This window comes from Scomber japonicus, chromosome 14, assembly GCF_027409825.1.
Source record: "Scomber japonicus isolate fScoJap1 chromosome 14, fScoJap1.pri, whole genome shotgun sequence".
NCBI lineage: Eukaryota > Metazoa > Chordata > Actinopteri > Scombriformes > Scombridae > Scomber > Scomber japonicus.
In genome coordinates this window covers 20,208,171-20,223,941 of record NC_070591.1, presented here as the reverse complement: position 1 = coordinate 20,223,941, position 15,771 = coordinate 20,208,171, and the positions used below count along the sequence as shown (strand labels likewise).

Below are 15,771 nucleotides of genomic sequence, written 5' to 3'. Positions count from 1 at the left end.
CCAAACTAGTAGATTATATATTTCAAGGTCAACATCTGAAATGCAAGAAACATAATTGCGCATTTCTCAAGCTTGCTGTTGTCAGTAATGCTGTAGGATTGTTTTAACACAACCTCTATTTATCAAGATATGTAAGTAAAGTACCTTTCAGTTTAAATTTGATAAAACTGTAATAGAAGATATGTTTTGGCAGTGTGCTCGATGTTTGAATTTGGCTTACAGGGTTGTGTAATTGGTTTAAATTTCAAACTTGGGAAAGCTGCAGCTGCTACACTGCTGTTCTATTTGTATAAAAACCTGAAGCGATGATGGATCTTGTTACAGACTGGCCCTGGTTTCTTATGTATCATTCATACAGGAGGACTTGTGTGTTCTGTGGACCACTCTCTGTAAAATCTACATTAATTTGCTGTCATTTTACTGCCTGTCAAGATAAAGAAATATGGCCTGAAGACCTTCCTCCAATGACCTACCATCACGTTTTATCTTTGATCTCTGAAAAAGTGATGAAACCTTGAAAACAGAGTTGGCATTGGTTAACCAGAAAAGATATGGTAGATCTGTACCTGCACTGTTTTGACATATAAATGAATGATGCGCTCACATGGTTCCTATGGAAGTTTTGAAATTGTACATAGAAATCAGTATTTACTCCGCAAAAAAAAAAAGATTAAGACAATCAGCATAGTCGTTTTAATTATCGCTTAACTAGAATTTATATTTTAGTGTTTAATGAGACAGCTTGATTAGCATCTCATAACCTTGGGGCATGAAATGGATTTTCAATGGTGGATGCTGTCTGTTAGTCTAGCGCTGGGACTATTCTGCATGCGCGAATGTTACCAAAATGATTCATGCATGATTTAGTTTAAAACAACATGGACACATTTCTCTTCTTGTCACACACTAGCAAGCTGGTTTTACCTCTGTAGGATGTTTTCTTTAATTATTCTGCAGGAATATACACAGCCCACAACACATTCAATTGTATTTTGTCCTTGTGGGTGCCACAATTTTGAGCTTATCAGTCATAGGTTATTGTGACCTTTAAATAATGCTGCAGCTGTGCTCTGCCCATAGAGAAATTACATTTTTGTCCACCCGGAGATGTCAATGTCCAAAAGAAAGGCCTATCATGTGGAAAGGTGTTTTGCTTAGATAACTGCTGAATACAGTAGAGGCGTACAGAGTGTGAATTAAAATTAAGCACTTGCTCGATAGCATCACAGTCCCACTTTGGGATCCCACTGAGTCAGTGTTTGTATGATGACTTTGTCAGCCATAATGCTTCTCATGAGATATAATATAGATAAAATGCCTCCACATGCTAAAAATCTTCCCACATATACAATGGTCCAAGACTACTGGATATACATTTTTAGTATGTAATGCTGTCTCTCCAGAAACAAGTAATATGTATGTATGTGGATTATATTTACTTGATTCTTTTGAGTATATTGTTGATTGACAGTGTTGTCCTACAATGCAGCACTTCATAGAAATGATGTAGCTGCTCACATCTGGGAAAAGAATCAAGCTAATTGTGACTAATTGCAAGACAGATGAATCAAATTTAAATATTTTGACATTCATGAAGCTTAATTTTTTTTACTTTTACAGCAATTTAACTGTTTTGTTTCTCTCTCGTCACTCTTCTCAACCTCATTTCCAGCAACAGCTGCCAGCTGATTTTAGCTCTAAAGCTCTGATAAATCCACTGTAAACTACATGGCCAGCACAAAACGCCAAAGATAACATGTAGCCAGGAATTGGTAGTGACCAAAAACAAAAACAAACAAAAAAAATGGCTAGAAGAAGACTGCATACTGGATTTACATTCATCCAGTGGAGATGAACATGACTTAAAATGAATGTTAATGTTGCTCCATAGGATGTGCAGATATCAGAGACATGTGGTCCATTAAGGGCACTGGGCCATCTGCAATTCCAATAGTGAAAATATTGAAAAATATTTTTTGTTATTGTTGTGTTGTGTGAGTACACATTTCATTTCTTAAAAAAGAGGTTCAGTGTAAAAAAAAATCGTAAAGGTCATGGCTTGTTAGAAACTTGTAAGAACAGAGCTCAAATTATATGAATTATATGAATCGATTTTTTTCAGAAAAGCAATGTAGCTTCTGCTCTGACAGCAAAACACAGCCTGTGGAATCTGGAATAGTTTTATGGTCTTAAACAGCTTTTGTTGTGCTGGGTCACTTTGGCATCGCTGACTGCTCGTCTCTATTGATCTTGGCTCAAGTTGTTTGTCATCTGTTAGAGTTTACAAGAAGCGTGTTGTGCTTTTTGTTTTTATGTGGTGGTGGTGGTGGTGGGGGGGGGGGGGGGGGGGGGGGTTGTGTGTCATCTGTGTGAGTTGACCATCTGGGCAACCGTTCAAGGTTTACATTAATTACAAATGTTACAATTATTTTTATTTGGGTGCATATTTGGACAGTAGAAGCGTGTACCTGTAGTGTAAAAGTGTTCCTGAACTGTCCCTACCAAGATTTTACCAATCTAGCACTAACTTGCCATTTTACCTCCACATAATGTTTACAGTAAGGCATGTGTAGAGATTGGAACTGAAATGATTTTATTGATACCAACGCCATTATCAATTCTGCTTATTGGTCCAATTCTTTATCGATTCTGTTATTGATTCCTGATCAATTTTCTGTGTGTAAAAAATGTAGGCCTACACAGGGTTTCAGAATCAACACAACTGTAATTGTGAAGAAAAAAGCATGCATGGCGCAGTAGGTTGAAGCAAGTGATTGTACTCAGACCAGGGACTGTTTGAAGAGCACCCCTCAAGTTCCCTCAGTGTTACTGTACTGTACTGCAGTGTGTTGAGTCAGCTAGCCCATTAGCCCTGGTTGGTAACAGCTGAGGGTCCACTGCCTGTTAGTTTGCTCCATTAGCTCTGTTAGCTCTATCAGTGGACCGCAGACTGGCCCAGTCACAGTACTGGGTCATCAGCACCGGGTCTTGTTTTGTTTGCAGTCTTGTTGTGCAATGCGCGACTGTCAGAAAAAAATGCCAACATCAGTGAGAGGAATAGATAAGCCTGGGTGCATACAATTACAATCAATCAGATAATTTAAGAATGGTTCTCAACTGGAAGGTTTTGTCTGTTTTCTGCAAAAAGGGGATTATTATGATACAGAGTGAAAAGACAGCAGACAATCAACTTGATTAACTGTCAACCCTCAACTTTAAACTGTGTTACACATCGTGGACTGGCAGCAGCTCAGCAGCAGCAGCAGCAGTAGTGGAGTCGGTGAGGTAGAGAATCTGCGGTTAGTATTTACAGTTTAAACTTTTCAAACCTCACAGACTTGAGAACAGCTTAACTGGATAAAACATAAGTCAGATGATATTTAGATTTCAGGCACCAGGTGTTAGCTAATTTGTCACAGAGAAACACGGACTGATACGCTGGGAAGTGTACACACACAACTGTTTTAAAGAAGTGTCCCTAAAACCAAACCAATGCCTTTGTTGCTCAACAATGTCAACAGTCCTACAGTTAATTCATACCTTGATACTATTGATTAGGCATTAACAATGACTGACAAGCTCTCTTCAAACACTCAGATAATTTGGAGATCTCTCTGAAAAGCTCACCAGGTGAACAGTAAATCTCCTCAGTCTGTCTGTCAGACATACACACACGCACACACACACACACACACACACACACCAAACAACCACTCATCTGCTTTCTTTAATGTCTGTGGGTCTGATAGGACACACTTCTCTGACACGCTCACAGCCTGTTCAATCCCTGGCTGTCATTAAAGCATAAACCTCTACCTGAGGCTTTAATCCTTCTATCTGACACAACCTGGATTTCCCCAATAGCACAACTCACTAACCTGGCAATAAGTGCCTCAGGACATCTGCAAAACTTAACTGGCTCCAGTACACTGCTTAAAAAGGGTGCCCACCATGCACAATTTTCCAACCTCAAAGCTGAAAAGTTTTGTTTTGTTGTTGTTGTTATTAGATCGGCATGAGACAGCATCTTCTGAGTTGTTAAATTTCAACATTTATGTGCTTTCCATGCAACTGGCCTCATACATGCACATAACAACATGCACATAAAATCATCCTGGGGTTGAGCTGGGCTGTTTTATATGGCTGTATTTTTTATCTTTTGTACATCAAGGTCATGAGAGTGTAAAATATTTCTCAAAGGAATGTTATTATGAATTCATGGCAAAATACTGTATCTCTCTGTGCGACTCTCCATCTACCAGACACTCAGCTGGGATGTCATTGTGTATTTATAGATCTCAGGCTTTGTGGGGTGCATCAATGACATGGTATGAGATTAACACAATTTGTGTAACTTTATACAGAACTGTGTTTTTTTATTTACAGTCAAAGTCACCAAACGCCACTTGAATATTAACAACTTCATGCACAGGGATTTTGTGTTGCATTGCAGATGCAACATAATTTTCCACCATAAATATTCCACTATTGTGCCTTCAAAAGGAACTAGGTCTATTTACAGAATTAATCTGAGGAACATTATATCACACTGGATCAGGAATTAAATTTGGACCCAGGATGATCCCCGAAGTACCTGTCAGTCACTGTGGGTTCCAACAAGTTGTTGTTTGGTCTCACTCGTGTTTAGGTTTTCCCATTGTAGAAAATACATTTTCATGCCTGAGATTACACATCTTTGTGCCAACTACTGTGCAGCATGCAGTGTGAACAGAACTTTGAAAATCACACTTTTTTTCACAAAAGTTTACAAGTATAGTAATGTGGTAATAGTGGTAATATCTTTAAATAATTCACCTGTAACACTCACTGTCACTGCTGCTTTTCACCACCAGATATAGAAGTTTGGGACAGCATACTGTTTTAGGAAGCTGTTTAAAAAAATACAGAATCTTCATATGAATGCAGGACTTAATTGTACCATGTGACAGACCATCTAGGAAGATCTAGGAAAACAGTGCTCAGTTGTAGAAAATGATTTACAGATTCACATTAGTGTGATTGAATCTGTACCTCCTGTGGACTTGCTATGGTATACTGTACAGAACTTTGTATAAAAATAAGTCAGAAATCATCTTGCGCAGAAGCTCCAAATTAAATGTGTGTCCGTCATGTTTGTGAAATACAAATAAGCATATCGACATGCCCATTTTGTCACTGATAGAATTTTTGTTTAATGTCAAAAATGTCTTTGTGCATAATTGTTGCATTCCCTCTAATATCTACATAGCTATCAGTGTTGAGACTACAGGGGGCACATTGCATCATTTCAAACCTCATTTAACATCGAACCGTGCCCCTTTCTAAAGCCTAAATTGCTCGCCATGGAGCGGCATAGTGGCTCCCGACATTCATTAGCTTAATGAAAACAGGCCACTCTCCTTCTACCACCCAGCGAGCGTATTCTCGACGTAGCCACAACGACCATCTGCTCTCAAGCTCCCTGCCAGCTATAGGATAGTCCTGTCAAAGCAACCCCTGTGAAGAAAGGCATCCACAAAGGTGCCTTAATCATTCAGAGATGAGGACAGGCAAGGACAGTGGGGATTTTTTTTCTTTAAAAAAAAAAAGGCTGATTTCATCTGTGTGTCCCCTGACGCCTCCCTAACCTGAAATGTGGCGTTCACTCATGATAATAATGATGTTCATGAAATAAGCTGAGTGTGCAGTTGTCTGAGTTTAGTTGCAGCAGCCACACAGCTGGCAGTGAAGATATTAGCAGCTCAGCCACAGTAGGAGAGACTGCTTTGCGAAAAGGTTAATATAATTTTAGGTTTGGCAAAAGTATGCTGTGGTGGGCGGCTGACCACCTGTTCAGCTCTGGGGGTGGTCTCTTATCATCTCATCCAACCACAAACATTTGAAGGTCGAATCAATTACAATTTTAAAAACTAGTTTCGATTATAATGAGCCTTTCATGGGTTTGTTTTAAGAATGAAAAGATTAATTGTCTTTTTTTTCCTAATTGATCCTCTGCTCATATTTTCTCCCAAAGTTACCCACTAGACTACAGTTGTGATATGAGTTTCACCTCTAGGATTAATCACCACTAATCTCAGCAGTGTTGTGCCGGCAACAACCCTGAGCTACTTTTCTCAACATGAACACTAGCTGGTGCACAGCAAGAGGGAAATGATAGTCAGAGCCCTCAGGCTTGAATCTGATAGTTTGTCATCTGGATAGTATTACTTAATTTCCCAGTGGGTAGAAACCTCATTATTTCTGACTTTATATTTCACCCCCACCCCCCCTTCTTTTTTTTACCCCTGCATGACATGGATGACCATAAACACCAATAAGATACCTTACCAGGGAGGGAATAGTTCAAGCAAAGGATATCTGCATATATTATCCTGGGCCACAGATGAGAGTCCCATTCACCTTAAATGTGCTACACACAAAGCACAACTATATTGATTTCTTACAGTCTACATTACAGCTTTTTCTCATATGATGTATGGAGAATACAATGTGAGATTATATTGATAATGTATGACTAATGGCTGGTAAACATTGTTTATGTTTAACCTTTTCTCCAAATGTATCAAATTACTTTTACCCCAAAGCTGATTTCAGTACAGAAATATTTGTCCGCAATATATAAAACTGGTAGCATTTTCAGTATTTGTCATCGTTTGAAATGCATTGCAAGCATAAGGTGTCTGGTTTCTTTTTTTTAACTCCTGTGTCACAGTTTAATTTTGTTGGAAAGCTGCTGGGACCACGGGGAAATTCCATGAAACGATTACAAGAGGAAACGGGAGTGAAGATGTCCATCCTTGGCAAAGGGTCCATGAGGGATAAAGGCAAGGTAAGAAATCGATTTGTGTTGAAATATGGCTGCTTGGCTGGTCCAAGATATTGATCAAATGGAAATATTTACAGAAACAAAGTACTTGAAGTTTCAGCAGTATATTCTAAACAAACAGCATCTGAGCAGTAACTGAGATGAACAACACCCAGTGCCGAATGAATCGTTTTTCAGTTGACAAACATATGTAGGAGAAAATAGGAATGTTTTTCTGTGAGTCGTTAAATAGCATATTCTGTAATAGTCAATTATGGATGCAAAGTAATGAATCTCTTTGCCAAAGTCATTTATCCTGCTGACTTGTGGTCCCCCCGGAGCCAAACTTATCCGAGCATGTACACAGACAGCCTACTGGATCTGCTATTCACGCTCTTAACAGCTCTCTATGTGCTGCTGTAGAGTTACATCACTATTATTCCTGTAGCCTGCAATTCAGACATCAAGAAATGACAAAAGACTTGCAGTCTCACCACCTCTTTGGTGAAACTTGTGTTGCATTGTATTGCATTTCAATATGTCAAGAATACATTGAAGGTAAAATGCTGTCAAAACTGTTAAAACTGCTTTAAACATACCTATCAGTATGTTACATGTTGATTTAGCTGAAAAAGCAATCTCACCACAATGTCCATTTAGGAGCATGGTTGTCATCAGTAAATGGAAACAAAACAAAATTGATCAATTTTTTTAAAAAATAAGAAAGATTGTTTTAGTTAATGAACAAGATCAGGAGAAACTTTAAATTCAAAGATCATTTCTTAGCTACTCTATACCTTTCGATTATATCACATGATCTTCCTCAGCAGATGGAGTTGCCCAGTTCATATGGAAATTTAAAAAAAACAATGGGGAAAAATGTTCAAATGGAAATGTTCAAAAGTTAAAAGACTTCTTGTCCATGTTTGTTTCAACAGCAGGAAGCAGCTGTGGTTTAGTTTGTTTATAAGTGAACATATACTTTAAATACTATAGTGGTAACATATTTCCCAGCATCCCAGACCCCCTGTTAATGACTATATGTGTCCGTAGAAAGGTTCAATTTTACTCAGTAGGATTATGGAGAATCAAGCTTTTGGATAACTCAACAAAAAAAAACCTCAAAACCATTCAGCAATTTCACAGCTTTGTAATTAAAACCTTTCATAGAGAACTCCAGTCATGCCTGTTTGCGAAGCTGAAAATCTTCACTCTGACGAAGACTGAAGGCGCTGAGACGTTTCATTGCCATCCCATTTCAGGATGTGTCTTGGCCAGTGCAATAGTTCATTTAAAATGTTGGCTTCCTGCCACTAAGTCCTTTCGGTTTACTCCTGTGCTTATTGTCACAGTGTTGAATTAAATAAAAAGGTGCTAAAACGTCACAAGCAAAACTTCATTTGTTCACAAGTATGCGTCCAATGCACAAGTTTCAATACTGTCCATTTGTTTGTTTCAGTTGAAGTTTCAGCCTGAGGCAGATTCATGTAGGAAAAATAATACACCCGTCTCTTACCAAGGGCCGGCTATGCAGATTTAGCTTGGTGTTTTGTGTTTGTGATATTGATTTTGTGTACAAGTCTGGGATACTGTGAAGGACTCTGTGATCAGACTGACACCTTAAGGTCACGTCTCAAAGGCTGACTGCCAAGTGAGGCAGCTAGGCATAAGGCTGTGTGGTACAGACATAACCAAAGTCCTATTATACGCTAAAGCGCTTTGTCGTCACACATTTTGGCCATTTCATCCCGTTCCCCAGGTAGGGTGCATCAGCTCAGCACTAGGGTAATATCCCAGGTTTGAAAATTCTCAACAGAGCAGCACAACCACTCATATAAGACCATATGGTCAATATTACACCTTGTGCCCACAGATTAGCCTGGTTAACACTGTGCTGAGTCAGAGAGAGGCCACACTTCACTTCACTGACTAACAGCACGGTTAGAGAGAATTTATTCATTGACTTCCCAGATTTCTTTATAGTAGAGCAAACATACACTGATTGATAATGACACAGCCCTACTGCAGTCATGGTATCTCGTGCATAGCCCTGTGTATGCTCCTCCTTTTGTAACACAGTCTCTCAAAGTGTGTAGCCACTCTGTGAGAACATTTCACGGACAAAGTGTTGGATGTGACAACCAACTCAGAGACAGGATCTGCCTACATGCACGTTTTTGATCTTCATCCCTAATGACCCAAGCACACTGACAGAGAATGTGAAGCCAGCTGAAATTTTAGGAGGATTTTATTAATTAAAGCTGACTTCTCACAGAGAATAGAGAACAGCCCTGTGATGCAAGGACAAAAGTTTGAATCCTGGCTGCATGAGTGAGTCAAGTGTGTGAGAGGCACTCCTTCCTTAATAGCCACCATAAAGGTGTCCTTGAGCGAAGCATCTCACAATCACTTGTTGCAGTGTAAGATGAATAAAGGTTAAAGAAAGTCCTGAACTGTCTCTTCTTTGCGGGCATAACAAAGTCTCTAGATTGCTCAGAGTGCCGACGTTGCATTTTGAACTGGTACAAGCTGACAAAACGACTCCACTCTGAGTCTGGCATCTTTCCTGATTATTTGTTCAGTGTCTAATTGATTTTATGATTTAACAGATTCCTTTTAAAACACTGTTAGGACTAGCCCCGAGATATATTACAGATCTTTTAAGCCTTTAAAGCCAGTGTGCAGCCTCAGGCAGGGCCCCTCGGGGCCTGGCTTAAGACTAAAAGGTAATTGGGTTTTTCTCCTCGTCAGAGTTTGGAACAGTTTGCATTAAGGATTGATATCTTCTGTTTACTTCAGCATGTTCTGACAGACTCAATTTCTCTTGCTTGTGTTTTTTTATTTGTTTTGTGGAGCCCTTTTGTTTTAGACTTTATTGTTAAAGATGCACTAGTCAATATTTTTATCTTAACAGTGGATCAATTGTGCAGGACTATGTGCAATCTGAAATGGGTCACTCATAGACGTTGTAGTTCCCCACTCAGCTCATTGTTTTGGGTTTCTGGCTTGCAACTTTAGTGCTTCGGTTCACTTTCTTGCTCTCTCATCCATCTCATTTCCGAATGTTTCAGTGAGATAACGCTGATAAATCCTCTGCGTGCTAGAACCAAAGACAGGCTAACTTAGGGACTACTAGTTGGTAATCATAGTGGGGCATTAAGCAGCAAACGAGCCAGATATCGTCCTCAGAAGTTGGCGAGACTAAGATTTAAAAAGAGAGTCAATATTAGAATTACAAACATCAGGTGGACAGAGAGATGACCCAAAATGCACACTTATTTAATCCCCGTGTGCTGGATGCTTCTCCTGCTCACTCCAAGTGGCCAAAAATAATAATGAATGCTTCTTTATCAACTGCATAGATATACAATAGCTGGACATGTCCTGTACATACGCTACTACACTGTACTGTACTTGTTTTAGCACCATTTGTGGTGAGAATGACAATAATTTGATAAAGAGACTTCACCACAACTGCTGCTTTAATATTTTGTGTGTCATCATGGTGATGTCTGAATCATGTTCCTCTCCCCCTCTGCCAATGAAACAAAACAAAACACACACACAGACAGAGGGGTGTCACTGACCCTGTTTACAGCTGGCATTAACGTGTGTCTCAGGTGATCCGATCACAAGAGGACAGACAAAACATAATTTCATTCACATTTCTTGCTATTATGCATCTCAAGCTGACCAATTTGGTCCAGGTTTTGATGCTGTCTATGTCACTTTTGCTCACAGTTATTACATCAGATTTGTTTTCAGTGCAGGCTGAAGAACTAAGAGGTAAGAAAAATGTCTCAAGAACTAATATACATGTACAGGCTATTCCAGATGGTTCAGGTTATTCAGGTCATTTTTTTAATCATTGTCACACTTCGGCAAGTGGTTTGAGTCCACTGTCCACTTGTGATCAGATCACCCGACAAGCATGTTAATGTCAGGATCTTTGCATGTTGTTTATTTATTTGTTCAACCTGCCCATCAGAGGCCTGTACTACGAAGCTGGATTAACATACGTGGGATATCTCTCCGTTACCTGGGTTGACTTACCCAGACATTCACAATCCTGATAAGCGGTACTACGAAGCTGATTATCAACTCGGTAATTGAACCTAAGGTTTTCCAATTTTGATTACTGCACGCTCACATAAAAGGGGAGGTGTTTGCAGCGTCTGACCAATCGCAAACATGCAGAAACCCTGCAGAGCTTCTTTACCATGGAGGAGCAGACAATTATCCTTCAAAAACATGAAGAATTCAATCACATCATCCAGGCCAAAAGCAACACTGTTGCCGCAGCAGAAGCCAGGAAGGAATGCTGGCAGAAAATTGCCGACTTTGATAATGCGTAAATTCGTTAGATTATACAATATTAATTCACCGGACAATATAAACGGACAGCACTCTGATCACTCAATTTCACTTTATTACAGCACAGACGTTTCGGGCAGAGCGCTTCCTCAGTGCCCTTCCTTTCGTAGCGACATTAACTCCAGGCAAGGGCTCTCCTCTTGCCTGTCGGCTCGGTCCCTAATAAAGTTACTATGCTCGCTGACCCTTTGATCTCAGGATGTCAAACCAACTGTATAACATACAGACAAATATCACTCATGTGCCACAAGGATTATTTTTTAATTATATATTTTGGTCAATTTTTACAATTAAAAGATATGAAAAAAATCTGCTTTTCTGCAGTTTTGCAGCGATTACTCTCAAGATGTTCTTATTGAGACTTTTTGTCAGGTTTCCTGACACAAATTCTGACACTGGAGTGGTGGTAAGGTTATTTATTTATTGTAATTGTAAAAAATGGACGAAAAGATATATTTGAAAAATAAGCCTTGTGGCACATGAGGGATATTAGTCTGTATGTTATACAGTTGGTTTGACATTATTCACTCAAATAGTTGAAGCGCATAATAGGTTTGTATTTTGAATGTCAAATGAATGTTGGATGTTAAACTAACTTAATGTCGCTTGAAAATCTGTACCTTTCGAATAGGATGTCATCGGGGACATATAAAGGAGTGCATCCATCCCTAAAAACTCTTTCTCTCCTAAGCGCTCCTCTCACGATCTGCACACTAATGTAGACAGGATCTTCTAAGAATGGCCATTTTCCAAGAGGACTGATCTACCGCAGTAAGAAGTGAACCAACGTCGTAGGACGGAAAACCCAGGGTTAACCCTGAAGTTACCTCCATAAGAGAAAATCCAGCTTCATAGTACAGGCCTCAGGTGTCCTCATTGAGTCTCCCTTCCCCGCACACCTGTTCCTCATCTGCTTATCACCATTTTCCTCCTTCTGCAGGCTTTGCACTACTTCCTCCTTTGCTCCTGACGGCAGAGAGTCATAATTACTACATCTGAAAGAGGGTTTTGTCACTTGAACGTAAACATATGTTGTTTATTAGGCGCTAGCTGAAACGACAGTGTCACTCATCAGTCTTCTGCCACCCCAGCTGCACCTCATTCCCTAGTTAGTCTTTTTTGTACATATGGTTGACACTTTCACTTTATCTTGTCAGGTTGTCTGGACTTCTATAGTTTTGTTAGTTACATTTCCTCTTTACTGCCTCCCTGCGTGTTTTCAGCTTTGGCTGGCTGACATCTCTCACTGTTTGCTTGACTTTTCCTGTCTGTTGGTGACTCAGAGTGTGTCTGAATAGATGTTTATGATGTCAGTTTCGCCTGTCTGTGCAGCATGCCTGTCATTTTCTCCTTGAGGTTTTTCCTCACATCCATTTGGCACAGTGACCATCAAGATGACTTGAACTATATTCCATGTCTCGGCCACAATATCTCGATCCATTTAAACGTCTCCGGGAGCTCTTTTGGAACCGGGCCCGCAGAGCATTTTCCACAACATCAACAAATCACAAAATGCTATCAGGAAAACATTCACTAACAGCATCCGTGGTGCCGGAATCTATGACTACGAGCTCTACTATTTTCTCTACTCTGCTCTACTTTTTTGAGTAGTTGTCAGATGAGCATGTAACGCTAAGTTATTCCTTGAACAAGACAAGAGAAGGTCACGTATCAGAAATGTTTTTTTTATATGATACAAGGGTCTTCCTGCTGATGAATGCAGTGATTGCTCAAGTGTCTCTTCACCTGGGAACAAAATCATAAATGTGACTGTAGATTATAGCCCGCATGTCCAAGAGATGCTTATGATGAGAAGAGGGAAAAGTTGGAGTTGAGTGTCACAGCATTTTGGGAAGGGGCTGCTACTCTCGAAACCCACATTTTTCCAAAAAAACATCTCTGCTCATCAATAAAATGATGAGTATGTTCTATCCAGCTTTCACTCAGTATCAGTACATCAGCCATGTATAATATAAGGACAAATTCAAATTCAAACGTATATCTTTGACACATTTGTGCACACAAACTGGTAATGTAGTTGTTGTTGTTTTAATAATTCCATTATTAAACAGCATATGCTAATAAATCAGGTCTGTGTTCCTGAACCTGCTCTCTTTTTTTCCACAGGAAGAAGAATTGAGGAAAAGTGGCGAGGCCAAATACGCCCATCTGAGTAATGATCTTCATGTTTTAATTGAAGTCTTTGCCCCACCTGGAGAGGCCTATTCCCGCATGAGTCACGCCTTAGAGGAGATAAAAAAATTCCTAGTTCCAGTAAGTTTATTTTTTCAGCCTACTCTTTATTCCTCGCTGAAGTCATCACTCACAACAGCTGAATTAATTCACCAGGCTAATGAACACAAAACAAAGTGTTTCTTAGCTTACAGTATGCAGATTTTATTTACATAAAAGTAAGATATAAGTGGCGCTTCTCTCTGCATCACACTACATGCCCTTACAAATAAAAAATAATGTATTCAGCAATTAAAGTGCAGTATGGAACAACTTGCAATGACTCCGGCACTGTATAGCCTGCAGAACTTAGCAAATTAGCAATAATTAATGTGCATGTTGTTTATTCTTGCTGCTGTAAATATTAATCAAGCTTTGCCATTGTGATAAGCTTCATAGAGGAGTTGGGCTGTATGAGTCTGCTTTATGCAGTTCATACTATTTGTATACTGAGCCGATGATCTTATGAGCATGTCTGTTCACTGAGCCAGGAGGATGATGATACTGCATCTGTACAGAACAACATGTCATATCTACATATACAAGTGATTATTAAACAGCAATAATAAAAATAGAAGAAAAATATGACATTTGTCATTTCTATGGCTGTTTTATATTAATATAGAGTAGCTAGATAGATAGATGGATCCTTTTGTTTGCTTGTTTGCAGTCTGTTTCCTACTTTAAATTCACTGTTTAGATTCAGTGCATTATCAGCGCTGACAATGATGAAATGATGACACCATCAGAGTTTGCCTCATTCTTGTTTCCATCCCTCAAAGCCTTCCTGCTTCTCTTTACATCAGCTCATCATACTTGGTACGTGTTGCAGCAAACTATTTTTATGAACAATGAGGCCTTATAGTCATCTGGCTCCTGCTATATCATATGCATCTAGATCACAGATACGACTATTAACATGTTAACATGTTGTACTATATCCTTTTTTATCTACACATTTGTTTCAGTGTCCCATTTGTGCGTGGCTTGGTTCCAATTTGTTTGTTTTTAAAGGGTCAGCAGGCTTATCTCGTTCTTTCTGATCAGCAGGGGCTTTTATGTATTGTATTTAGGTGGGTTAACACTATAAATTGCACAAAGTTTGATGCTTTATTTCCACACAGATTCTTCCCAAGACTGCAAATATAGAGCTGGCAAAGTCTCAGCTCTCAGTTCCTAGCAGTATCTTGTGAAAAGAAGAGGTAACACTAATTTACAGTGTGAATTAAAAAAAAAAAAATCCAATACCAATAAAATACTTGTTCCTCAGAAATGAGTTCCTGCTGGTACTTAAAAATAGCTACTGTAAAAGAAAACATGGGAACAAGAGAATAACAATTTGGCATCTTAAAGGAAAGGAGAATTCAATTATAATAAGTATAAGTATTCTTGTAAGTACCATTTGGGTTACAGCACTGGGAAACAACTGGAGACAAAGAGCTGAACACTGATATTCTGCAGAACCTATAAAGTAATTATGGTGTAATTGTATTTCACAGTTACAGTGCTACCAAAACAAATAGAATTTATATCAAATACATATAAATATAGTATTATAAAGTATAATGTATTGAATTCTCAATTATTACTCTCTTGTTCTCCTCAGTTTTGTTGTCTTTAATTGCCAAATATATATATATTGAAATATAACCCAGTTTTCTAAATAGTGTACACACAGGATTCCTTCTATTTAAATAGTTGCACATATTCAATAAGCATGGATAGTTTGGGTTTTTTTTAATGTGAAAATCTGCAAGCAGAATTAACAATGCAGAGTAAATATCGAGGAGCCAATTCAGTGAGACTTTAATGAGTGACACAGGGGCTAAAATCATCAATGAAGATGAGGATGCAGGGTTTGCCATATATTTATGTGAGTGAAACATAATAATTTAAGTTATATTTTTCAGCCTAATCAGACCTTTCACTTCCCATTCAATTTGTCTTCTCGTGGTGGGTTTGGGTAAAATGACAGGCAAAAACACCACATCCCTAAAATCAGCTTATACAACATATACATATCAGTAAAAACAAAAGTAAAGAGCAGAGAAACAGAAAAACCTTATTTTATAGTACACACTTTCAAGAGATACTCTGGATTTGCAGATAAACAGCACATAATGTAACACAATATGCATCTGTTAGTATCTATGGTGACACATGTTTCCTGCCTCCGGTGCAGAGTGGCAAGTGCATCCTGCTGTTAACCTTTTGGGGTTTTTGTTGTTGTTGTTGTTGTTGTTGTTGTTGTTGTCATTTTTTAATGTATTATGAACGATTGCTAGTGTGTTGTCAGAATGTCACTTCGAAACAACAATCATCAATTTTTTTTTTCTTTGGTTGGAAAACACAACACATCT

At 38.8% G+C, this 15,771-nt stretch overlaps 1 protein-coding gene across 1 annotated transcript in view; it reads left to right on the top strand.

Annotated features, from left to right (window-relative positions):
- khdrbs2 (KH domain containing, RNA binding, signal transduction associated 2) overlaps window positions 1-15,771 on the top strand; it is a 61,339-nt gene that overhangs the window by 21,696 nt on the left and 23,872 nt on the right. The window contains exons 3-4 of the mRNA XM_053333131.1: window positions 6,713-6,829; window positions 13,307-13,453. Coding sequence (XP_053189106.1) covers window positions 6,713-6,829; window positions 13,307-13,453 — 264 coding nt within the window. The remainder of the gene's footprint in view (window positions 1-6,712; window positions 6,830-13,306; window positions 13,454-15,771) is intronic.